General features: G+C 40.7%; 2 protein-coding genes across 2 annotated transcripts in view; both read right to left on the bottom strand.

Annotated features, from left to right (window-relative positions):
- Window positions 1–370: 370 nt before the first annotated feature.
- LOC128467891 (vomeronasal type-2 receptor 26-like) lies at window positions 371–3,225 on the bottom strand. The gene is made up of 3 exons (XM_053449637.1): window positions 3,094–3,225; window positions 2,227–2,350; window positions 371–1,287 (listed from the first exon to the last, which is right to left on the bottom strand). Exons 1-3 carry the CDS (start codon window positions 3,223–3,225, stop codon window positions 371–373), a joined length of 1,173 nt encoding a protein of 390 aa, XP_053305612.1.
- Window positions 3,226–14,539: 11,314 nt separating this feature from the next.
- LOC128467882 (vomeronasal type-2 receptor 26-like) overlaps window positions 14,540–26,431 on the bottom strand; it is a 12,014-nt gene continuing 122 nt past the window's right edge. The window contains exons 1-4 of the mRNA XM_053449626.1: window positions 26,361–26,431; window positions 24,446–24,558; window positions 22,404–22,527; window positions 14,540–15,456 (exon numbers count right to left, since the gene is read on the bottom strand). The exon at window positions 26,361–26,431 is cut by the window's right edge and continues 122 nt beyond it. Coding sequence (XP_053305601.1) covers window positions 14,540–15,456; window positions 22,404–22,527; window positions 24,446–24,558; window positions 26,361–26,431 — 1,225 coding nt within the window. The remainder of the gene's footprint in view (window positions 15,457–22,403; window positions 22,528–24,445; window positions 24,559–26,360) is intronic.

The raw sequence follows: 26,431 nt of genomic DNA, 5'->3' as shown, positions 1-26,431 counted from the left end.
TATGCTGGAGGGGCTAATCCCCTGGCTGCTACAAAAAAACAAAATACTGTCTGCGCTTCTCACCCTAATAAAGTTGGCAACAAATATATAAACATAACATAACATAATGCTAGTCAGCTTGCACCCAAGTCTAATTCTCACCATGTGGACGCCTCATTTTCACTGTAACTAATAAAAGATAGAAGGGTCAACATAGTTGCTTTTTATAAGTAAGATTGGATTTAAAGATATGCTTCCTAGAAGTCCAGGACATTGGGGTATTGTGTGCAATAATGTGTTTTGATGTCTAGGAAACCAATTCAAGTTTCTGAAATTGACCATTGACAGTTATAAGATAATGAAACATATAATTCAGAATATTTTTTTGTAACTATTTGGTTAAATCTTTAACTTTGCTTCCAAGTAAATATGTTTTTGTATTTAATTGCTGTCGAAAAAGAATTATATAGCATTTTGGAATAAATATACATCCTACAAGTACTGCATTTGAAGCCACTATGGCAAAAATCTCTACGGCCACCATGTTCTTCCCTTTGGTGCTCAGATAGGCCGGGATCATCGCAATCCAAACGCTGCAGAACACCAGCATGCTAAAGGTGATGTACTTGGCCTCATTAAAACTGTCCGGTAATGTCCTGGCTAAAAAAGCTATAATAAAACTAACAGCTGCCAGAAGCCCCATATAACCCAGGACACAGTAGAAGGCAATAACCGAGCCCTCATTACACTGAATGATGATCTTTCCCTGAGAAGAGTGCATGTCCAGCTCCTGGAATGGGGGGGAAATGGCCAACCAGGAAATATTAATGATAACTTGAATGGATGAGCAGAGCAGTACTATAGAATTGGAGACTTTCACACTGACCCAGTTTGCCCAGGAGCTGCCGGGTTTTGCGGCTCTGAAAACAATATAGATCATGATTGTTTTGCTTAAAATACAAGACACGGCTAATGAGAAGAGGACTCCAAAAGCTGTTTGGCGCAGCATGCAGGTTACATCCTCAGGACGGCCGAGGAACAGAAACACACAGAGAAAGCTCAGCATGATGGAGACCAAGAGGAGGAAGCTGAGGTTCTTGTTATTGGCTTTCACAATTGGGGTATCTCTGAAGACAATGAAGATCAGTAATATTACAACAGTTACAAGACAAAACAGAATTGATACAAAGGATAAAACCGCAGCAACTGCATCCAAATATGATAGAAACTCCACCGATTTTGGAATACATCGATCCCTTTTCTCATTAGACCATTTATCACTTGGGCAAACAATGCAGTTCTCACTGTCTGAAATATAACACAAAACACAAAGTAATATTATGTCTCAATAAGTAATTTAAACATAAACAGCTTGATTGTATTTCATGATAAACCAGAAATACTATATATAAATCATAAGTATAATTATTCTTTGTTTAATTATCACATACATTCTTTGTTTAACCTCAAAAGATGTAACATGACCGTGCTTTGAATATCACTGGTTTTAATTCAAAATTGACCTTCTTTGTCTCAAACGTTCTCTTGGACAATATGAAGACTTCTCCAGCGCTTATGGTTGACTGGAGCTCTTTTGTAAAGATGGGCATATAGGTCCCTCCGACTGATGTGATGACTTCTCTGTCTTACATAGAATTTCACTAAAGATAATAAAAAATGATCCTCTACCACTTCTCTGAGAAGTCTGTTCCACTTATTCACCACCCTCTCGCATGGGAAGGAAATGTAAAAAGTACAGAGGAGCTTACGGACCAAAAAAAGAAGCAAAAAAAAACTCACTATGACCATATATCCTGAGCAAGTAACTGTTAACAAACATAGGATTCTAACCCTTTAACACCTAAGGGGCCTATTTGACGCTACTTGTTTTTTTCTTATGTTTTTTGCCTTTGCAAAAGTGAACCAGCTGTGTGCAGAAGCCTGGAGTTTGGGTGTCGTGTAATAAAGTGTTTATCATTATACCTCTGAGATGCTGGGTATCACAGCTGATTTTCGGCTGACAGGTAGTTTTTTTTTGCCCCTTGGGTGGGGGAGGTGATGTTCAGCTCCAGTCAACCCATGTCCATCTTGTCCATTATTTGCTCTTTTATAGTTACACCTGCCTCTCCTTGTGGCTCGCAATACCCCCCGGCCCAACCCCACCCTCTACCCGACCAGGAGCAGGCATTCATTCCTACGCACCTACTATAAGTATATTATTTGTATGTTTTATGTAATCTTTTATACCAGATCTGTTGGATATCTCTCCCTCCGAGCACCGCACACAGTCGTAGCAGCAGGTTTGTGTTCCAGGTCTCAGAACTTTTCGAAATCCATGTAAACAGTTCTCTGAACACTGAGACTTCGGAATCTACAAACAGGAAAAGAGAACAAAAAGAAGATAGTTTCGATGACTTTGAAGTCCTGTAAACCTATACCTTTCATATTTGTCAATAATACTTTAAGAATTTCCATACATTTCTGGTAATTCTAACTTGATTGGAGGATCGGGAAGAGGACATCACTGCAAGCGCCACTATTTTGGTGGAAGTTCCAGCCGGGTTATGGCCGCAGAGATGCAGACAAAGATAGGAGACTGAAGATGTAGAAGTGAAAGTTGTCGGCATAGAAGGTAAGGAAACATATAGAGAGCATGAGGGAGAATGAGGGTGTGAAAGTGGGCACGGGGCAGCAAAAGATGTTGACAGTTGTTTATGATTTTTGTGTAGGTTATGTGTCATTTCTAAATACCCCCAAATTGTTTCCCTTTCACTAGCACCAGTCTTTCTCCCCTGACGTTCATTGGCACCACATTTTCATTATGTATGGTTGACAGCCCATAAACTTTGTTTTTTTATCTATGTACCTTGGGAGGTTCTTGATTAAGCAAAGCACTTGTATTACCGCACTTTTGCTTGGGATGTACTTGTTGCTGAGGGAAACCCTTTCCATTTGCATCTGCTTGGTGCCAGTAACATTGGTGTCAAAATTAAATTGTAAAACAAAGACAAGAATGTATGAAGTTCATTGGGTCACCGGCATCAATAGTGGTTGTGATGTTAGGAGTCTGGTTAAAAAAGGGGGGATTTCAGGGGTCATTAGGTTTGGGGAAACCCAGGAATCCTCCACTACAAGCCCAGATTCAGTGTGCCTCCTTTTGTGACATGGATTCTGATCAGTGTCCCCTTGTGTGACACTTTCAATGTCAATGTCACGAGCAGTCCCGGCATCTGTGGCCCGCTCCATCACACTTACCACAATGGAAGGGGCTCAGGTGAGTAGAGGGGTGCCGCTCCCCTTGGTGGTGTTTTTGTGTGTCGCCTCTGTCCTCTACTTTGTCTATCCAGCGTCCCTGTGAGGAGCATGACAGGGTAGGGGCAGTGATGTCAACGGAGGGGTGGAACCCTCCTTTGGTGCCACTGATGGGGGTGGAGCCACAGTTGTCTTGCATGAGGAGATGCCCAAGGGCTCCATAAAAGCCCACTCCTTTTTCATGCTCTTATTCTGGAGCTCTCCTGATGACCCAGAATCCCTCCTTGCTTCCGCCTGCTGACCCCTGGATTGTTTAAACAGATTTTTGCATTACTGCCTTCTGCCTGCCTGCTGACCACTGGAATGTTTATGCAGACTTTGCTTATTGCTTTCCGTCTGCCTGCAGACTCCTGGATTGTTTATACAGATTTTGCTTTATTTGTTTTCTGCTTGCATATTCTTTTGGACTGCCCATTACATCTCAGCTGGTCTTTCCTTATCCTCACCGCTATTGTCTTGTATTTAGGTTCCTATTCTTGTCCCCGCCAAATAGGGCCCCAACAGTCAGATACCTACTCTGTAAGCATGGCAAAAGATAGGCCATCTGAATCATTTGCCAGAATAGCATAAACTTCCTCTGCGTTGAAAAAATACACAATTTGACAAAAAATCTCATAAATGTCCCAAATAACACATGGGAGCAGGGTGGCCAGATGTAAAAATTGCAAGTTGAACAACTGAAAAGCACAGCTCCCAAAAGTGGACTTTAAGCCCCAAATAACATGACAATCCTATTTGTGGATGGTATCACTGTACTCAGGAGACGTTGCTGAACACATCCTGGGGTGTTGCTTTGAAGTGCTATATTCCAGGAGCTGTAAATGTATACCTGAAGTACTATGTGTGTGGAAAAAAATACTACAAACTTTGGTCATGGCTGGTAGTAGAAATAGTGCATGGAAAGACTTCAAAGATGTCCCAAATAGGACATGTGGGCAGAATGACCAAAAACAATATATTTGAAATAGCGATATGCTACTTAACATAAAAATATTGGACACATATAAGAATCTATTTATGTTTTTTCTCATCAGCTTTTGTAAATAAGTAAATCATTTTTCAAATAAGCCAGAAAAGTGTTTTTTTCATTGCTCATATATATATATATATATATATATATATATATATATATATATATATAATGTAAATGGGTTAAGCCCTATTAGCCTAGTATACACAAAAAGAGAGGTTGGAATGCAGCACTCAGCAGTGAAATGGTGCACGAGACAGGGTACCACCAAGTCCCTCGATAAATCCAAAATAAAGAAGCTGAGGCTCAGCAGTTCAAATGAGAAAGACCTGTGCGTCGAAACGTTGCCTGTGTGAAATAAACTCACCTTATCATTTGAAGTGCTGAGCCTCAGCTTCTTTATTTTGGATCTATTAGCCTAGTAGATACAATGTAAAAAAAAAAAATATATATATATATATATATATATATATATATAATGTAAATGGGTTAAGCCTTATTAGCCTAGTAGACACAATGTAAAAAAAAAACAGAGTATTGCACAGTACACAGTGATATCTTTTTTATTGGACTAACATAATATTTAAAAGACAAGGTTTCGAGATTTATCCTCGCTTCATCCGGTCTGAAACAATACTGATCAACATGATAGAGGGTACAACTTTAAACAAGTTATGGTATTAGAGAAGGGTTGAACGGGAGTTATGTGGGGTGTCATAAATAACAGGCCTGGAGGTGAAAAATGCAGAGAGGTAGAGAGACAACAGAAGAAATGTTAAGACGGTTATTGTCATGAATCATACAAAAAAAAAACACAGCTCTGTCCTTAACCCCTTCGCGACCTTTGCCGGTTCAGGACCGTCATGACAAGAAGGTCACTAAATGACCTTTGACGGTCCTGAACCGTCAAAAAATTAAATAAGCTTAAAAAGTGATCAAGGATCACTTTCTTCGCTTATACGGCCTTGCTGTAATGCCTCGATGTCGAGGCATTCAGCAAGGCCGAGATCAGCATCGGGGGCCATGTCTGGCCCCTCCCCGGGGCGTCAACAGCCCCCGGGCGGACGCCCGTTTTAAAAGCGTTTAGGAGGCGATCAACGATCGCCTCCTAAACTTAAATGGTGTCGCTGGAATGCCTCGATCAGGAGGCATCCAGCGACACCAAACACTTACCTCTGGATGGGCTGTGACCGCTCCGGAGAGCGGTCACAGCCGCAGCTGCCGGTGTTCTTCGCCATCAGCAAGATGGCGGCGGCCCGGGAAAATAAACAATAAAGATGAAAGAGTTAGCTAGATGGTCTCCAGACCCTCTAGAGAACTCTGGCTCCACTTGCTGGTTGAATACAGGTACTGCATTCAACCATGCAAGTCAATGGAGCCCAGCTTTCTAATCACTATGTGATTAGTAAAATATTCAAAAAAAAAAAAAAAAAAATGAAAAAAAATGTGCTAACATTTAAAAATAATTATGCATTGATGTCACTAGATGAACCATCCAGTACCAGCAAAATGTGTAAAAAAATATAAAAAAAGTATTAAAAAAATAAAATAAAAAAATTAAGTTTATTATTTTGAGCAAGTGCTAAAATTTCTCAAAAAGCTCAACAAAGAGTTAAAATAAAAGCACTTCAAATACCCAAGGGGTGTCTAATATAAAAAAAAATGGCTGATGGGGTAAATTGGAGTGGCCTAGCTCAAAGATAGGGCATAGGTACAGACTGACCAAAACGGAGAAAAAAAGCGCACTTCCCAAATGTGGCATTTTAAATCTGAAACAACCCGACAAATCCATGCATGTCGGGTATCACTGCACTCAGGAGATGTTCCTGAACACACATTGGGGTGTTGTTTGATAGTGACATATACCAGAACCTGTATATCTATAACTAAAATACAATTTGTGTGGAAAAAAAAATAAAAAAAATTACTATTACAAAGTTTGACAAAGTGTAGTTCTATAATTGGTGCATGGAAAGGGTTAAAATAACATCATTTGGAATACCCTGGGGTGTCTAGTTTTCAAAAATATATGGTTTGAATGGGTTAAATTGAGTTAACCGGCTTCAAAGATATTCCAAAGAGGAGATGGAGGCAGACTGACCAGATTTGTTAAAAAAGATTTGGAAATCATAAAACGCTGCTTGTACTTATTGCCCTATAACTTACAAAAAACAGCAAAAAAACATAAAAACATTGGGTATCTCTAAACTCAGGACAAGTAGTAGAATCTATTTAGCTAGTTTTTTTACTTGCTTTTTTAGGTGAGTAAAAGATTTTTCAAATAAAAGTCATAAAATGTGTTTTTTTTCAATTTTTCACCATGTTTTTTTATTTTATTTTATAGTAAATAAGATGATATGATCAAAATAATGGTATCTGAAGAAAGCCCATCTTGTCCTGAAAAAAAATATATAATTTATGTGGGTTCACTAAATGGGTGAGGAGAAAATTACAGCTGAACACAAGCACCACAAAAGTGTCAAAACAGCCTCGGTCCCACAGGGTACAAAACGAAAAATGAAATTCCCTTGCCTTACCTGGTTGTCCTTGTTCCTCCATTTTACTGAATGCGAGTCAACGATGAGCTGCTGACCCTCTGGAGCCCACTCAGTGAAGTTACCCACAATGTTTTTAAATGCAGACTTATTTGATAAAAACACCCAATTTATAATTAAGTAATGGTATGCAAATTCTCCATGTTCATCGTATAATGTTCGGTCCAACTGTGATGCAATTTTTATCCTTTTTATATAGCGTTGCACCTATTAAAAATAATTTTCAACAAAATAAAGGAAGATTCAGTAACAATGGTCTGATTATGAGACTAAGATCCAGATCCCCCGCAGCGATGCAGAGGACCTGGATCCTCCTGTGTTAACCCCCCCAACTTACCGGTGCTTCTGAGTCCCCGGTGCTTAGTCCGGTCTGTAGAGCTCTATGCGATATAATCGCGTAGAGCTCGACACGATACAATCGCGTAGAACTCTACACGCTGCCCGGACTAAGCACTGGGGACTCAGATGCACAGGTAAGTTGGAGGGGGGGCATAACACAGGAGGATGCAGGGGACCTGCATCCTCCTGTGTTATGCCCCCCCCCTCCAACTTACCGGTGCTTCTGAGTCCCCAGTGCTTAGTCCGGGCAGCGTGTAGAGCTCTACGCGATTCGCGTGGAGCTCTACATGCTGCCCGGACTAAGCACCTGGGGCTCAGATGCAGGGGACCTGGACCCTCCTGTGTTATGCGCCCCCCCAACTCAGAAGCACCGGTAAGTTTGGAGGAGGGAGAGGGAGTGTTAAATGGGGGGTGTAAGGCATTTCTGGAGGCAGAGTGCTCTGTGAAATGCCTTTTAACCCCTTTAATGCCACTCTGCCTCCTGAAATGCCTTACACCTCCCTATATGCCACTCTTCCCCATAATATGCCTTTTAACCCTCTAAGTGCCAGAGTGGCATATAGGGTTAAAAGGCATATCATGGGGCACAGTGGCATATAGGGTTAAAAGGCATATCATGGGGCACAGTGGCATTTAGAGGGTTAAAAGGCATATCATGGGGCACAGTGGCATATAGTGGGTATAAGGCACTTCTGGGGCAGATGTGCATAACTGGGGGGCAGGTTGGAAAATAGAAGGAAATAAAACCAAAATATTTTTCTCAAGCATAGCTTTTATTAAAAAAATTGTTTAAATGAATTAACATTTACTGGTAAAACTTTTTTCCTAAAGGGTCGTCTTATATTCAGGCTTTTTCTTTTTTTCCTAAATTAATATTAAGATTTGGGGGTCGTCTTATAATCAGGGTCGTCTTATAATCGAGCAAATACGGTATGTGGAGGGTTGCACCCAGGTAAGCATATGCAGCTGGTCGGGTCCTTAGCATGTGGACTAATGATGGAATGAAGGGTGACCTCTAGAGGCTGAAATGTATAAGACTCCTATAAATAAATACAGAGTCCAGGCTAACAGGGTGGAATCCTGACGCAAGTGTCGGGTAGTCAGACAAGCTAAACTGGTACATGTAGAGAACAGACTGAAGTACAAAATCACCAGGAAAAAGAATAGGTAAATAAAGGCTCCAGGTACTCAAGAGTTCCAGCGTCAGGCAGATTTATTGAGACAAAAAAACAACGTTTCAACCTCACAATGAGGTCTTTTTCAAGCACCACCACCAGCCTGAACAATTGGTACAAGGCAGGATGGATCCATGCTTTCATATTGTTTACGCCAAATTCTGACCCGCCATCTGAATGTCACAGCTGGAATCGAGACTCATGAGACCAGTCAACTTTTGGTGAGCCTGTGTGAATTGTAGCCTCAGTTTCCTGTTCTTAGCTGACAGGAGCGGCACCCGGTGTGGTCTTCTGCTGCTGTAGGCCATCTGCTTCAAAGTTCAACGTTTTGTGCGTTCAGAGATTCTGCATACCTTGCTTGGAACGAGTGGTTATTCTCCTGTGACCTCTGGTTTGTTCACATGCAACTCTGCAAACCTAAGCCATGCTGTCATGTTCTTTTTAGAGAGAGGAGGCTTTGTCTTGCAACCCTTCCAAACAAACCATATTTGTTCAGTCTTTTTCTTATTGTAATGTCATGAACCTTAACATTTATCTTGCTAAATGAGGCCAGTAGAGTCTGAGATTAGCAGCAACTGCCTGCTACCTAACATCTTAATTTGTATAGAACCAGCAAGGGTGTAGTTAGTTTTTCACAAGTCTTCTACATTTTGGCTTTATTTTTGTTGAATAAATCATGACACCATGTAATATCATGTGTTGTTGTTCATCTGAGGACATATTTGTAGACCTGCTAAAGAACAGATGATTGTTTTTAGACAAGTGCAAATGGGCCAAAAATAATACAGACTTATTTTTTTCTGATTCATTTTTGGCCCATTCATTTCTGGGCGTCCACGTCCCTGTTTGGAGTTGCTGGGTTATGTCTGTGGAGATGCGGACGAAAAAAGAAAATACCAGATTAAGAATTTAAGATTGAAGACAGAATGGAGAAGATGAGGAAGTGGAAGTGGTCAGCAGAGAAAGTAGGGAAATATTCAGAGAGTGTGAGAAAGAGAGTGAATGAGAATAAGTGTGAGAAAATTATCAGCTTTTTGCTTAATTTTCCTTGTTTTCGGGGCTTCGTAAGAATTACTGAATTTACCAAAATTCTGTAAATTTGCAATTCGTACAAATCTGAATGCAGAAGTCCAATTGTTATTATGTCCTGATATGTAAAACAATAAAATTCAATGAGGGTTTACTTTCTTTTTTACACGACTGTATTTACAATTAGGTATAAAGGCTGCTAGGAAATATATTCATAAATAAGTCGCTTTGAACTTCTTCCTGTATGTCCGTCAGCATACATACATACCTGGTGTTTATAGATGTTTTGAATTGTATTTCCTTTTGCTTTCTCGTTAACTAAGTGCATTTCGTTCAAAGCTTTAACTAAAGCACTCACTGAAATAAACACCCGGGGAGAAACACCAGCCGTCAGATGACTTTTAACATGTAATGTATGTTTCCCACTGCAGTTATACAGAGAGATTTTATAGATTTCTTCAAAAATCATATTCTTATAAGAATTTTCTGATAAACATCCAAAGTGCCTTATCCATATATCTTCAAGAAGCTTGTCTGCTGGACGGTTTGAAGGATGGATATTATCAAAGAAACTTCCGGTATCCGGCAGCGCTAGAGGATGCGGTTCTATGGCCAGACTGCCACTCAGGGGTTCTACAAAGTAATCTGAGAGATATTCATTGGAAGCCCAGGCAGGAGGAAGGATTAATGTTATATCTTTATGTTTGAGATACAGAATAAAAATATAAATAATTCTGTTGCTGAATGAGCCGCAGAGTATAATAATTTGAGCCGATGACATTAAAACAGTTTCTGACATCATTTTCATATTTTCAGATAGTTCTTGTGATAAACTAATTTTTACAGTGAAGGAAATACAAATTCCATAACTGGTCAGATACGCTCTCAGAGCCTGACTCTCTGTCTCTCCGGTGTCATCATCAACCGTGAGAATTCCCACCCAGGTCCATCCGAAATGTTTTAGAATCTTCATTATAATTTTATGATAGACAAGATAATTTTGAACAGAGCGAAAGAAATGCGGATAAACACGTCTATCACTCAGCACATAGTCTGTCGCTCCATAACTGATCTACAAAATGGAAGAGAAAAGTGTAAACATTCTGCGGTAAAGGTTTCTTATAACAGCTTGGAGTCAGACATGGTTGTGATCTCACCATGAAACTGAATGCTAATGTCAGACAATACATGGAAGACCATTCAGGTTACTCACCTGTGCGTATCCATACACCCCTAGTAACTGTGCTATGGGAATGGTAGTAGTAGAATGGTGATCACCAATAAATCCAGCCACGTTGTTAGAATTCGCACAAGAGTAATTAGGGACGGTCATGCCGCGGCCAGACAAAATCTGAAGAATGCTCTTTAAAGCTTTAATTTTATCTTGACAGGAGTCATATATATGAAAACCCAGGGTGATATTTGGTAAAATGTTTGGGTTGTTGTTCAATGTTTCAATGGCGAATTGAAAGACCAGTAAATTGATGTAATCCATGAGGCTTGGGCTGTGAAAGTAGAAGAATTAGATTAAAGCAGAAGAACATAGTCAGAGGTCTGCCAGATAAAAACACTTAAGACTTTTTTGTAGGAATACCATGTTACCATCAACTAGCAAAGGTTCTAGATTTAAACAAATGGCAAAACAGGTCATGGGGCGGTGGAGAGTACTAGCAGTGTCTTCTAAACAGGATCCGTATCCACCTCATACTTGGTGATGATGATATCTGTCTTCAGCCCATTCTTAGCCCTGTTTAAGATGGTTGCATATGTCTGAATACAGTGGACAGTAGTGGTCATTGATGAGTCTATTCCCACCCAGTACAGCATGTGGCCCCTCTTTACAGATGAACATTTTAGGTTTATTTTTTCAAACATTCAGTAGAGAATTCATCTTATACATCTTTTTTAAACAGAAAAATCCTTTGAAATCTAAGAACCACATAGTATAGTCCTTCTTTTTCTGTCTTTTCCCTCCTCAGCATCTCAACTTCTTTTTCTTTTGTGCATCCTTATATGTTTTAGCCATTTCTGCATATTGCCAGTCTTAATGTTTTATGTGCTTTGGAATAAATGCAATATGTAGAAAAAATGACGAAATTGGCTTGCGCAAAAGAGCTTCCACTCCCCATTCTTTTTATAAAATATACAAAAAAAGCTGTAGTCAACATTTCGTTTAACTCTTGTAGCATTTATCAAGCCTTTATCATGGTCTCAAAATGGGGTTTCAGCTCCTTAGTGTAAACCTGCTTTATTTTATTTCTATACACATTTTATATAAGTGAAATATAAGTGAAATATAAGCACATATATTGTCTTCTCTATTTTCCTTTACCCCCACAAATCTCTTAAATATTCGGAAAAGTGATTTAAGCCTCACAATCTGTATTACAGATACTTATTTTCTTCAATATCTTGATAATATATTTTTAAATCGATGTGGCTAGAAGGAATGATCTTTCATCAATGCAAAAAAATATTTAACACCCCAATTAAGTCAATTGTATAAAATGTATAATATTGGAAAAAAACATCTTACATTATATAAAGTTAATTAAAAAAAAACAGCCTAATAAAGAGTGATAAATATACATAAATTGACCTCAAAATAACAGACATTACAGTCATTACAGTGTGTATAAAGTTAAGAGAGTTAAATCTCTGAGAAAACTCAGTTTAAACTTTAAGAACCAAAATTGTTCTGCAGATATTATTTCCTTCCTTTATGGTTTGTTGAGGGAACTTACTCGGTACAGACATTTATGGGGAAAATTTGATCCTGTCCAAAAAGAAAACCACCCATTCGATTATTCACCGTGACAACTCCTCCAATTATAATGTCCCCATCTTTAAAATACTCAAAGTCTTCAAATAGCCTGAAGATGTTTAAATGACAGGCCGGTGCTGGGCTCTGGATCTCAGATCTGCAGGGCGTCACACACAGGAGCAACAAACAAAAGAGACATTTCAATGGCAGAGCCTTAGAGATCAGCATCATGCAGCCCAGTAATCTGCCGAGGGCCAGAGAGTGTCTGCCGGGTTCGGTGGAATCGAGCACCGTGTGGGTCAGTGGCATCTGCTGCATCTGATATCATTGTAATGAACCTGAACATCTCGGCTCTTTTTATACAGTGCGGTCTCATTCATTGCAATGGAGTCTCAATATAGATGCAGGACTTTGTGTTTTGGGATCGCAATTCTATGTTGGTTTTAAATTATAAGAAAACCGCAGAGCGTCAGTAATTATCTGCATGGACAGAAATATACAAACGCAGACTTTAATGTCTTTAGAGTATTAGTTAGTTTTAGAAGGAAGTTTCACTCATCTGCAGTTTTGTGCCCTTTAATAATATTTATACAGTTTTCTTAGATCTAAATGTTATTCAGCACTTTTTAATTAATCATTGATTTTTCTGTATATGTCTTTTTAGGAAATATAATTCATGGAGGTCTTCTGAATGGATATGATTATATTCTATTTTATAATATGATAATTTAGCACAGAAATGCACCATTTGTTTTAATGTAATATATATATATATATATATATATATATATATATATATATATATATATATATATATATATATATATAATTTATATTATCCAGCTCTGACATCCACCATTAGCATAGTCAGGACATCTCTTTATAAAATGTCTGTCACGTGCTATAATCCCCCCAGTGCATATTGCATCAGGATCCTGCTGTCAGTCAAAACAGGAAGTAATAATAACCCACTTCCTGGACTCTCCCTGCATTATATCAGAAGGCTGCGCAAGAGCCTCTAGCACTAGACTTTGTTTACTTTGTGAAGCTGTTTCCACAAATATCTTTGGGCAAAACATCAAACAGCCATCACCTACAGCACACAGACTTAAGTTTGCAATGTAAGCAATAATAGGGTCTTAGCAGACAGGGCCCATGTGTGAGTGTGGGGGAGTGTATGAGTGTATATAGGTCTGTGCCCCCTCCTCCCTGTCAGCCATTTTCCCGATATCGGCTTAGGAGCAGATTCTTCTCCCAGAGCAGCACACATTACTGCCAGGACATGGGTGTTGAGAGCATACTAGCAGCCCTGAGAGCTGAAGTGAAGGAGGAGGTGGCAGACATCTGCAGGCTCAGTTGGCACACCTGCAGGCATCAGCCACGATTAGCGCTCCCGAGGATGACCTGTCGCCGCACCATGCAGCGCGGGCTGCGTCCTCTGACCCGCTTGAGCCCTTCTGAGGAGACCCGGTCAGGGTACAGGAGCAGGAGCCCAAGCACAGACTCATGGGCTCAGCAGTCTGCAGCTGTGAGGTCTGCACAACACTCTCCTCCACATCTTATATCCTCCTCATCGCTGTCCAGGGGACAGAAAAATAGTATAAGCAGGTTGTTTAAGCATTGGGGACCAAGATGGTACAGGCAGGGTGTTTATGGGACAAAGATGGCACAGGTAGCGTGTTTATGGCACAAAGATGGTGTATGCTCGGCTGTTTGGGGACAATGTTGACTCATGCTGGGCTGTTTGGGGACAAAGATGGCACGTCCTATTTGTGTATAATTTGGGTGCTGGTCAGGTTCTACGTGGGCAGTGTGGACGCCAGGGCTGGCTTTGGGGTGTGCGACCTGTGATCTATGCCTGTAATTTAGGGAGTTTATCTATACCTTTGCTGGGAGAAGAGGCTTTAATTTAATTTCCCAAATTAGCACAAATATGAACATGATCTGAAATATATTTTATTAGATTGTCCTTTAAATAATTTGTAACCAATATGCAATTTGTGTACAGAAGGAAACACAAAACTATTTAGGGATTCATGACCGGTTCATTTAATGTTTTATTGTACATGTTACCTGAAGGGATGGATACATGAGATCTGGAGGGCCGATCATCTCAATTCCAATCAGTGAATCTTTCAGTTGTTCAGAATCCAGCAATTAACTCATTTATACTCATAATATGGGCATAAGCATTATATCTACACTGTCTGTAGAGGTTTATTTGGGTCTTGTTGTGTGTGTTTTGATTTGTGTGCTGCTGGTTTAGCAGTGCTTTATACTTCCTAAAAGTCCAGGACATTAATGTATTGTGTGAAAAATACTTTGTGATGTCCAGAAAACTAATTTAAGAGTATAACATTGACCATTGATGATTTTAGATTAATAAAACTTCAATTTCAGAATATGTTTCTCATAACTATTTGGTTAGACCATTAATTCTGCTTCCAAGTAAATATGTTTTTGTATTCAATTCCTGTCTAAAAAGAATTACATAGCATTTTGGAATAAATATACATCCTACAAGTCCTGCACTTGAAGCCACTATGGCAAAAATCTCTACGGCCACCATGTTCTTCCCTTTGGTGCTCAGATAGGCCGGGATCATCGCAATCCAAACGCTGCAGAACACCAGCATGCTGAAGGTGATGTACTTGGCCTCATTAAAACTGTCCGGTAATGTCCTGGCTAAAAAAGCTATAATAAAACTAAGAGCTGCCAGAAGCCCCATATAACCCAGGACACTGTAGAAGGCAATAACCGAGCCCTCATTACACTGAATGATGATCTTTCCCTGATAAGAGTGCATGTCCAGCTCCTGGAATGGGGGGGAAATGGCCAACCAGGAAATATTAATGATAACTTGAATGGATGAGCAGAGCAGTACTATAGAATTGGAGACTTTCACACTGACCCAGTTTGCCCAGGAGCTGCCGGGTTTCGCGGCTCTGAAAACAATATAGATCATGATTGTTTTGCTTAAAATACAAGACACGGCTAAAGAGAAGAGGACTCCAAAAGCTGTTTGGCGCAGCATGCAGGTTACATCCTCAGGACGACCGAGGAACAGAAACACACAGAGAAAGCTCAGCATGATGGAGACCAAGAGGAGGAAGCTGAGGTTCTTGTTATTGGCTTTCACAATTGGGGTATCTCTGAAGACAATGAAGATCAGTAATATCACAACAGTTACAAGACAAAACAGAATTGATGCAAATGATAAAACAGCAGCAACTGCATCCAAATATGATAGAAACTCCACCGATTTTGGAATACACCGATCCCTTTTCTCATTAGACCATTTATCACTTGGGCAAACAATGCAGTTCTCACTGTCTGAAAAACAACACAAAGTAACATTATGTCTCAATATGTAATTTTAACATAATATATATTTTTTTAAATGTGATTGTACTGCATGGTTTTAGGAAAATTACATTTTATTGAATCAGGGAAACAAATGACATTGAGACATTGGAAGAGAACATAATATATAGGGAGAGACATTGGGTTAGACAATAGCTCAAAATCATAAAAGGAGTAGGATGACAAGGAAAGAAAAAGCTGCGGCATCTGACAATGACTGAACCTCTTCACAGAACCAATAGACACACAGGGAGAAGGGCTGCAGTAAGTAGAAGGGGTCTTAAGGTGTAGGCGAGAAAAAGGTGGCCAACTGCCAGCCGAATGTTCACTGCTGAAGCAATAACGCTAGAACCGGAGAACATTGGAAGGACAGCCAGCAAGCCCACACCCCACTATATGCCTCCATCCTGTCAGAGGCCAAATGGACCAGTTCTTCCAAACCCTGTATCTCCTCCATGCAGGAAACCCATTGACGCAAGGAGAGGACCTCAGATTGATTCCAGTAAAGTGGTATAAGACTTCGAGCTGCATTGAGAAGATGACGGAGAACCAATCGTTTCATTAGTCCCAGAGACTGCCCTGAGTAAAGAAGGAGACCAAAACTCGGGGTAGGCCGGATTGGCTCACCGAAAACCTCCTCCAAACAAAGAAATATCCCGGCCCAGTAGGGCTGAAGTTGAATGCAGTCCCACCAGATGTGCAGGTAGGTACCTCTCTCCACTCTACATCTTCAGCAGGTTGGATTACTCCCCGTCAAGAGTCTACTGATGGCAACCGGAGTCCTGTACAACCTAGTCAACAGTTTATAAGCAGTTTCCTGGTACCTTGAAGCAATATAACATTTATGCGTCAAAATACAGACCTTCTCCCACTCCTGTTCCCACCAGATGTGCAGGTAGGTACCTCTCTCCACTCTACATCTTCAGCAGGTTGGATTACTCCCCGTCAAGAGTCTACTGATGGCAACCGGAGTCCTGTACAACCTAGTCAACAGTTTATAAGCAGTTTCCTGGTACCTTGAAGCAATATAACATTTATGCGTCAAAATACAGACCTTCTCCCACTCCTGTTCGGAAAGGGCTTCCCCGAACTCAGCTTCCCATTTCCCCATGTACGCCGGGAGGAGCGAAGAATCCCTCTCCAGGAGCAGACAATAAATCATAGAAATACCACCCTTGGGGAGACAATCACGCCTGACTAGCTGTTTGAACGGGGTTAGGATCCTAATAGATGGTGCTTACACGGGAGCGATTTAACATATCGTATAATTTCAAAACGTTGCAACAGAGTACCCCGGGCCGTAGGAGCTGCTCGTTCAAAAGATAGAGGAGCAGTGCCATCCCACAGCAGCGAAATGGAGACATCAGGAGTTAACTCCAAAGGGGGTAAGTAAAAGAGAGGTGTGGTTTAGTGAATGAGGGGACAAATGGATATATATATATATTATATATATTGGCAGCACAGTATAATATTAATATATATTGGCAGCAGGGTCTAATATTAATATATATCGGCAGCAGGGTCTAATATTAAAGAATGAAAAATAACATCATATTTCAATCAAGGTCTTTCCTTCAAAGCGAAAAGTACATATTATGTATGTCTAACGCATATACATACATATATATATATATATACCGTATTTGCTCGATTATAGGACGAAGACGTCTTATAATCAGGGTCGTCTTATAATCAGACCTCAAATAGGTCTGATTATGAGACTATGATCCAGATCCCCCGCAGCGATGCAGGGGACCTGGATCCTCCTGTGTTAAACCCCCCCCCCAACTTACCAGTGCTTCTGAGTCCCCGGTGCTTAGTCCGGGCTGCGTTTAGAGCTCTACACGCTTCCCGGACTAAGCACTGGGGACCCAGATGCAGGGGACCTGGATCCTCCTGTGTTAACCCCCCCCCCAACTTACCGGTGCTTCTGAGTCCCCGTTGCTTAGTCCGGGCAGCGTGTAGAGCTCTACGTGATTCGCATGGAGCTCTACATGCTGCCCGGACTAAGCACCGGGGCTCAGATGCAGGGGACCTGGATCCTCCTGTGTTATGCGCCCCCCCAACTCAGAAGCACCGGTAAGTTTGGAGGAGGGAGGGGGAGTGTTAAATGGGGGGTGTAAGGCATTTCTGGAGGCAGAGTGCTCTGTGAAATGCCTTTTAACCCCTTTAATGCCACTCTGCCTCCTGAAATGCCTTACACCTCCCTATATGCCACTCTTCCCCATAATATGCCTTTTAACCCTCTAAGTGCCAGAGTGGCATATAGGGTTAAAAGGCATATCATGGGGCACAGTGGCATATAGAGGGTTAAAAGGCGTATCATGGGGCACAGTGGCATTTAGAGGGTTAAAAGGCATATCATGGGGCACAGTGGCATATATGGGGTATAAGGCATTTCTGGGGCAGAGTGGCAAGCCTGGGGGCAGATGTGCATAACTGGGGGGGCAGGTTGAAAAAAAAAAAGGAAATAAAAACAAAATATTTTTCTCAATCATAGCTTTTATTAACAAACAATTGTTCACATAGTTTACATGAACTAACATTTACTGGTAAAACTTTTTTCCTACAGGGTCGTCTTATATTCAGGCTTTTTCTTTTTTTCATAAGTTAATATTCAGATTTTGGGGGGTCGTCTTATAATCAGGGTCGTCTTATAATCGAGCAAATACGGTATATATATATATATATATATATATATATATATATATATATATATAATATAGTGTATATGTAGCGTTTTATAACTGCCTCCCCCTACTTTGGTCCCTGTCCCACCATGTGCCCCCCTTAAATATGAAAGCTGGAGATGCCACTGATTGTAGGTTCTTGTGATACATGAGTATAAGGGTTATAACTAGTGCCCCTTTCAGGAGGTGTCTCCACTGCTCAAGAGCAAGGATTATGGCTAGTGCTGCTGGCATGAAGCAAATCACTATAGAGGTCCAGTGCAAGATGGATCCAACCCCACCTTTGAATGCCTTCACCTCAAGAACTGCTATGCTATCTTTCCATACATTATTTATGTTTACCTGCAAATACAGGATTTGTATGTTTTATTCAGTTGCACGTGCTGTTTCCATGTGTTGTTTACTTGATCTATACCTGAACTACATTTTGTTGGTGTCATAATAATGGTAAACTTTTCTTTCAAACATTGGAAGGCCATAACAGCATCTTCATCACTCCCCTTACTGGTTAGGGTTGTTAAGGGAGTGATGAGTTTGGAGTAGTTGCGAAAAAACTTCCTTTAATAGTTCACAAAACCAAGGAACCGCTGTAAAGGTTTAAGTCCATCAGTCAATCTAGAATGACTATATAATGTATGCCAGAAATGCCACCTTGGTTACCTTGCAGATGCATAATTCCAGGTTTGCGTACAGACCGTGGGTAAAAACAGGTGAGCACATTGCAAACATGCTTTTGGTGGGTCGGTAAATTGGTAGAGGAGAATGTCATCCAGGTGCACCACAATGAGCTGTTGAGGGTAGTCCTGAAGACAATTTATTAACTCCTGAAACACTGCAGGGGAGTTGCAGAGACCGAAAGTCTTGACCTTGTATTCGTAATGGTCCGCCCAGGTGTTGAAGGAAGTTTTCCACTCATCCCCTGACGAGGTTGTAAGCTCCATGCAACATGCCAAATAGTTACTTGATCAAGGGCATTCTCCCACAAGAGAACAAACAGCGATATGCGATATGCATTTCAGTGGGTAATCTTGTCCCTGATAATCCATTAAGGGGCATAAATCACCCTCCTTCTTTGTAACGAAGAAGAATTCTGCTCCTGCGGGTGATGAGTAGAGCCGGATGAACTCTCTTGAGATTCTCCTCCATCACCTGCATCTCAGGAATGGATAAAGAGTAGACACAGCCTTTGGGGTGCATGGTCCAAAGGAGTAATTCTATAGGACAGTCATAAGGTATATGAGGCAGTAGTTTCTCAGACTCCTCCTCATCCACGTATTGTTGGTATTGCTTGGGCATAACGACAGTAGAGGAAATTGACAGTGCTAAGGTAGTAACTCTCACTGGTTTGTGACAATGGAAGGCACAGTTCAATCCCCAAGATTTTATCTGTCTGGTGCTCCAGTCTATGACAGGGCCTTACCTCTGTAACCACTGGAAGCCCAAAACCATAAGAATTGATGAGGAACATTACATTACATTACATTTCACCTATTTTTAATGAAAAGGCCGACTGTTAGAGCAAAAGGCTTTGTGGTGTGGGTATCCTCTGCTGGCTGAAGTGGTCTGCCATCACTCCACTAGGCGGAGTCTTCCTTGGTTGAATAGGTAGACCCACTTAGGAGCAGAATCAAGAGTCCTGACAGGCCAGAATCCAAAAATGCATCTGTGTCTGTGGAACCCGTGGACTGGATCAGACAAAATACAATGGTCATGTGAGTGGATTTGAGATCAGGGTTTACATCCATGGCATAGTTCACGGAACCCTGTTTGATAGTGAACAACAAGGTGGAGGCAGTTGTCCTCTGTCTTGGCAGATCAAAGACAAAGTGCATGGCCCCACTAACACAATAACAAACAGGTGGAGCGTTCCTTTACTAGAGGGGGCAAGCCATTGCTTTGTCCATTAGAAGAGAGATGACATAGCCCAACTTGGCACGGTCAGAAGGGAATTAAGACGGCATCAATTCGGAATGTGTTTCACATTGATTCAGAAATCCTTGACAACCTGTAGGGTCTTCACCGTAACCTGAAGGCGCGTGTAGAGGGTTAATGGGGTCTATATAGTACTAGGAATGAGAAAATTGGCCAGTTCATGCAGGACGTTTCTTCGCACTCGTTCTCTCTATTATGAACACGGGAACAAGAGTGGGCGCTTACTGGCTAGGGCGTTGTGGGCCAAGCAACAGACACTATACATTAATAGCATTAAAATGACTAAGGGTCTGGTTTCTTGCTTTCCTGCTGACATAGCTGACTCCTTTTGTCATTACTACCGCTCACTCTACAATCTCCCCTGTGATTCGGAGGGCGCTACCCGAGCATCTCTCATACATGCTTACCTGGAGGAGCATGTAAGCTGAAAACTAACGGTGGAACAGCCTGAGGCTATGGAGGGGGAGATCAAGGAGGACACAGGGAGACTAAACACAACAACGTGTAGAAGTGCAATAAGCACGTAACAGCAGTGTTCGGTAGAGCGATGGCAATGTAGCCAAACCCTCAGTCAATGGTAGAACGATCTGCTTGGGGTAAACGGAAGCACCACTTTAAGTGGCAGCAAGGTAGAAGAATAATAAATGAGAAGTACAATCTCCACAGTACTTCACAGCCATGACTCACACTTTATAGGTAAGAACCAGAACCATCCTGAAACAGAACAAAGTTTACGACGACAACCATATTAACCTATCACTATGCTTCTTCATGGTACAAGTGGAGCCATCATTGGGTAAAGGATAGTTGGAAAGGGAATCCCCAGCAATATCGGATGCCTCTATCCTGAAGCAATGACGTGAGTTGCCTCAACATCTGCCGATTGCGTAATGTGACAGCGGAAAGATCTTGGTACAGTGCCAAGGTTTGGCCTTCAAACGTAAATTAGCGGGAATTCCACGCCGTGTTCATTATTTCTTCCTTCATAATAAAGTCCTGAAAGCAACATATTACTCTCTGTGGGTGGATCTGTTGGCCTGCCGCGTGGCTGTAGCGTGTACCCTGTCTAGGCGTATAGGGGAATCCAGGTCACGGCCCAAGACAGTGTTGAAGTGCCGCTGTAATGGCGGCAGCAGATCCTGAGGGCCGTCTGATTCCCTCAGGCCCCTCACCCACACGTTATTACACCTACCTCTATTCTCGATGTCTTCCACTGATCGCCGCAACTCCGTCGCCAGACCCGTTAGTTGGGAGGTTGTCCGCTGCATCTCCTACACCTGCACTGTAATCGCAAGCAATATCCTCCTAGTGGATGAAATCATGAGAGCAGGAATGTCTTCTCTGAAAGGATAAACGTCTGAATGTTAGATATCTTCAACGCATTCGGCTGCTTCCTTCAATTTACTGAACGTGCAGATCCAGTAAAAATGTGTCACTTAAAACTGTTAAACGATAGCACCTATTGAATCCTGATTGACCCAATGTTCAAAATGTATTGGAAAATGTATTTCCTGTTGTGTGATACGAGTATGCGAGTCTTTAAGGTGGGAAGTACGCCGTTCCACTCCAGCTATATCTGCCACCTCTTCATGCAAGGTGCGCTTAACCTACTCGATCAGGTTACTGAAATCCACCTTAGTAGGGAGGGAGCGGAACATCTCCTGCAGGACATCCGTGGACGGAGCAGCGCCAGTTTTTGCACAATTTTCCTTGGTCTTGTCTTATATTCCGGAGCCATCTGTCTATCCTATGCATGTTTAAATTCCCCCACTGTATTAACCTCTACCACATATGCCAGAAATCTTTTCCACTTATCTACCACCATCTGACATGGGAAGGCAATGTAAAAAGCGCAGGACCAAAAAAGCCTCACCATGAGTCGATATCTTGAACAAATTTGCTAATCATATATTAAACCGTAAACAAATATTGGATGCTAATGCTTTAATACCTAAAGGAATCTCTTTTTTTCAGAACCAGCTGGATACAGGAGCATGGAGTTTGGGGCTAATGTAAATCTTTCTGATTATACATCTGAGGTGCTGGGTATCGCAGCTGGTTGTCGGCTGCCAGGTAGTTTATTTTTTTGCCCCTTGGGTGAGGTTGGTGATGTTAAAGCTCCAGTCATGCCTGTGTTGTCTATTATTTGCTCTTTTATAGCTACACCTGCCCCTCCTTGTGGCTCTCAATACCCCCCGGCCCAACTCCACCCTCTACCCGACCAGGAGCAGGCCTTCATTCATACACACCTACTACGGGTATACCATTTGTATGTTTTTATGTAATCTTTCATACCAGATCTATTGGATATCTCTCCCTCTGAGCACCGGACACAGTCGTAGCAGCAGGTTTGTGTTCCAGGTCTCAGGACTTTTCGATATCCAGGCAAACAGTTCTCTGAACACTGAGACCTCGGAATCTACAAACAGGAAAGGATTACAAGAAGAAGATAGTTGAAATGACTTTGACCATTACAAATAGCGTATGTTTGAGCCACTCTTATAAATGCATAATTCATTGAAGAAGCACAATCACAGAATACTAGATATATCTACTAAAAATATTAAAGATAAACATGTAGTTTCCTTGTTTTGAACAATACAATAGGAGTAGAACATAATTGGATGATTAGATAATTAGAAAATCATTCAACAAGATCAAAATAATTCATTGCCTTTCAATTCAAAAAAAATAATAGCCTACAAGTCCCTAGATGAGTGTTTAATAATACTTGGACTACCCCTTAAATTTAAATGGAAGGGTTTCCATCACCTTTTACCCACCATAACTTATGTAATGATATTGTATACCTGCAAATACAGGGTTTTTATGTCTTATTCAGTTGCACGTGCTGTTTCCATATGTTGATCTATACCTGAACTACAGGGAGTAAGTAAAAGGGACTCTGGGGATGATTACGGGGGTCAGAAGGAGGGAAGACTGACACTCACAGTCTTCCCCTGATCTGCAGTTAGTTTGGCAAATATATATATATATATTTTTTTTTTTGGTGTGGTAGCGGAGAGAGTGATTGCATGCTAGGGAGCATGGAGCGGGGCCCAAGGAAATGCTTGGGTAGGGTCCAATTTTTTCACTATAAAATATGTTGGCAACAGGGTCTAATACTTATATATATATATATATACATATATTGGCTGCAGGGACTAATATTAATATATAACGGCAGCAGGGTCTAATATTAATATATAACGGCAGCAGGGTCTAATTAGTATATGTCGGCAGCAGGGTCTAATATTAATATATAATGGCAGCGGGGTCTAATATTAGTATATAACGGCAGCAGGGGCTAATATTAAAGAAACTGCCAGTTCCGCTGCTATTTTGAAGTCATATTTCAATCACGATCTTTACTTCAAACAGATAAATCCATATTGTGTAGTTAAAAATGCATGTCTAAAGCATATATATATATACACACAGAGCAGGCCTTAGGTGTTCTGGCGCCCTGTGCAGACTACTCCTCTGGTGCCCCCATCCCAAAAAAAGAAAGGAAAAAAATCTTGTCACTATCTATCTCCTCTCCCCCTTTATCACTATCTACCACCTCTGCCTCTCTGGTCATTAAAACATCGGGTTTTTTTGTTTGTTTTAACTTTATTTAACATCCTCCATGTTAAATAAAGTAAAAAAACAACTTTATTTAACATGGAGGATGTTAAATAAAGTTTAAGAAAAAATGATGTTTTAATTTAAGTCCCAGGCAGGCGCCCCTGTTGCCATGGCGCCCTGTGCGGCCGCACAGGTCGCACACCCCTAAGGCCAGCCCTGTATATTATATATATATATATATATATATATATATATATGTAGCATGTTATAACATCCCCCCTACTTTGGTCTCTGTCCCCCCATGTGCCCCCCTAAATATGAAAGCTGGAGACGCCACTTATTTTCAGGGCATGTAGGCATGTAGTAGGGATCTAAGGAGTTAATAAAATGGATTCGTAGGTGCGAAAGGGTAAAAACATAGATCATGGTCTTATAGAAGACGTGCTGTACACTCGTTATATATATATTATAGAGAAATTTCCCCCAAAAAAGTGGACATCATTGGTAAGTGGAGTGTGACTGCTTCTAATTATTTATATAGATGAGATGGCAAAGGCAAACAGTCCAGAAATCGGCTGCAAAATGAGCAGAACAAAGGAAGGTATTTCATTATAAAGGAAGTTGTTGTATGTTGGATCTGGATAGAAAAGAGTTAACGGGAAGCATGATGTCAGTATAGAAGGAAAATGCCTCTACAGTTACAACCATTACCCTGTCAAAGTTGTTTTCTTTTAACCTCTTTATATAATGTTTATAATCCCCCTTACCTGGTTGTCTTTGTTCCTCCATATTACGGAATGCGAGTCAATGATTAGCTGCTGACCATCTGGAGCCCACTCAGTGAAGTTACCCACAATGTTTCTAAATGCAGACTTATTTTCTAACAACACCCAGTTTGTAATTGTGTAATAGTATGCAAATTCTCCATGTCCATCGTATAATGTGCGGCCCAACTGAGATGCAATTGTTATCCTTTTTATATAGCGTTGCAACTGTGAAAAATGATTTAGAACAAAACAAGAGGACATTCACAGTCACAATGTAGGAGAGTTTTCTTCTACGTCTTTAATCAAGAAAATAAAAATACCTCCCATTTTACAACAGAACCCACCCAGGCACTCAACTAAGATACACCAATACCTGATCTCTATTATTCATCTACTAGAACTTCATATCATTAACTAGCATCAACCCTTCATCAAACCTACGGCATTAAACTACAGCACCTGGGGGACAAGTCTAGGGATGCATCGGTAAGTCAAGGGGTGCGTATAGGGGGTATAAAGCATAATTGGGGCAGGTTGGCAAATAAATGTAAATAAAAACAAAAATGCATCTCAATCATAGTTTATTAAATGTGAAAAAAAATAATTTACATGTGAATTGATATTTACTAATAGAACTTTTTTTTCTGACGGGGTAGTCTTTTATTCATGGCTATCTTTTTTTCCAAATTTTTTTGGGGGGGTCACCTTATAATCAGCGTCATCTTATAATCAAGCAAATACGGTGAATACCAATAAAATGGACCTTAAATTGGTATCAAACAAGTAGTATCTCTTTCACTAGAAATATACAGTATTCTCTGCCCCAAGCCAAAAGTTCAAAAATAACAAAATAAAATGTAATATTTAAGATAGCATTTTCCAAATTACCAAATCTCAGTACGTGGAGTAATATTCTCAAGGGATGTTGCTGATCATAAAGCAGGGTTTTCCCTTCAGTGACACCTAACTTGTAGAAGAAATATGTAAAACCACAAAACTGTTTTTGTAAATGATTTTATCAAAGGAGAGGCCTTTGTCCATATATTAAAAAAATGTGACTTGTGAGTGAACATATAGTAACTATGGCAAAAAAAAAAACTTCAGGCACTAAGATGGGAAAACCTCCATTCATATAGGGGTTACGGTACTTTTAAAGTACATGAATATGTATTCCTTATTGATGAAGCTGCATGAGACTCTGGAGCCATGCAGTATGGATTTTATTCCAGTAGAATGGTGTAGACAGTAGACATGCCCAAATGGGCCAAAAACGACGAAGACTAATTTTTTAGTTCGTTTTTGGACCATTCGTCACACTCTCATTCTCGGTGAAGCTCTCTCTAACGCTAAGTGTTTCTCTACCTTCTCTGCCGTCCACTCTTCCCTGATTGGAGGATCGGGGAGGACATCACCACAGCGTTGCCATTTTGGCTGAAGTTGCTGCTGTGTTATTTCAGCGGACGAAGAAACAAGATAGCAGATCAAGGATGGAAGATAGAATAGAGAAGACAGAAAATGAAGAAGATGTGGAAGTGGTCAACAGAAGCGGAATTGCTTGACAGAGGGGATAAAGAAACATTTAGAGAGCTTAAGAGAGAGAGTAAACTAAAATGAAAGTGAGAGTGAGAGTTAATGTGGACCGACAAGTTTTGGACTGTTAATGTGTTCAATTTCAGTAATGCCATTATCATTGCTATTCTCTGTAATTATTAGATTTGTTTTCTTCATATCTGGCCCATTTGGTTTCAGGAAATGCATTTTGTTTTCTGTCCTTTTGTTTCAGGGTCTTTTTACATTCAGAAACAAAAAAATCGTTATCACTCACCCTCATTTACTATTCTCATGGTCTTTCACTTGCTCACGTTTTCTCTGAATGTCTCCCTACCTTCTCTGCTAACCTTTTGTGTCTTCTCACCACGCAGCTCTAATTCTTCTCTTGCATCTTCTTGTTCATCTGTCTTCTTTATCCCCTTCTTTGCCCACTTC

Source organism: Spea bombifrons, chromosome 1 (genome assembly GCF_027358695.1).
Source record: "Spea bombifrons isolate aSpeBom1 chromosome 1, aSpeBom1.2.pri, whole genome shotgun sequence".
Taxonomy (NCBI): domain Eukaryota; kingdom Metazoa; phylum Chordata; class Amphibia; order Anura; family Pelobatidae; genus Spea; species Spea bombifrons.
The sequence above is the reverse complement of the archived record's forward strand: the minus strand, read 5'-3'. Positions and strand labels throughout refer to the sequence as shown.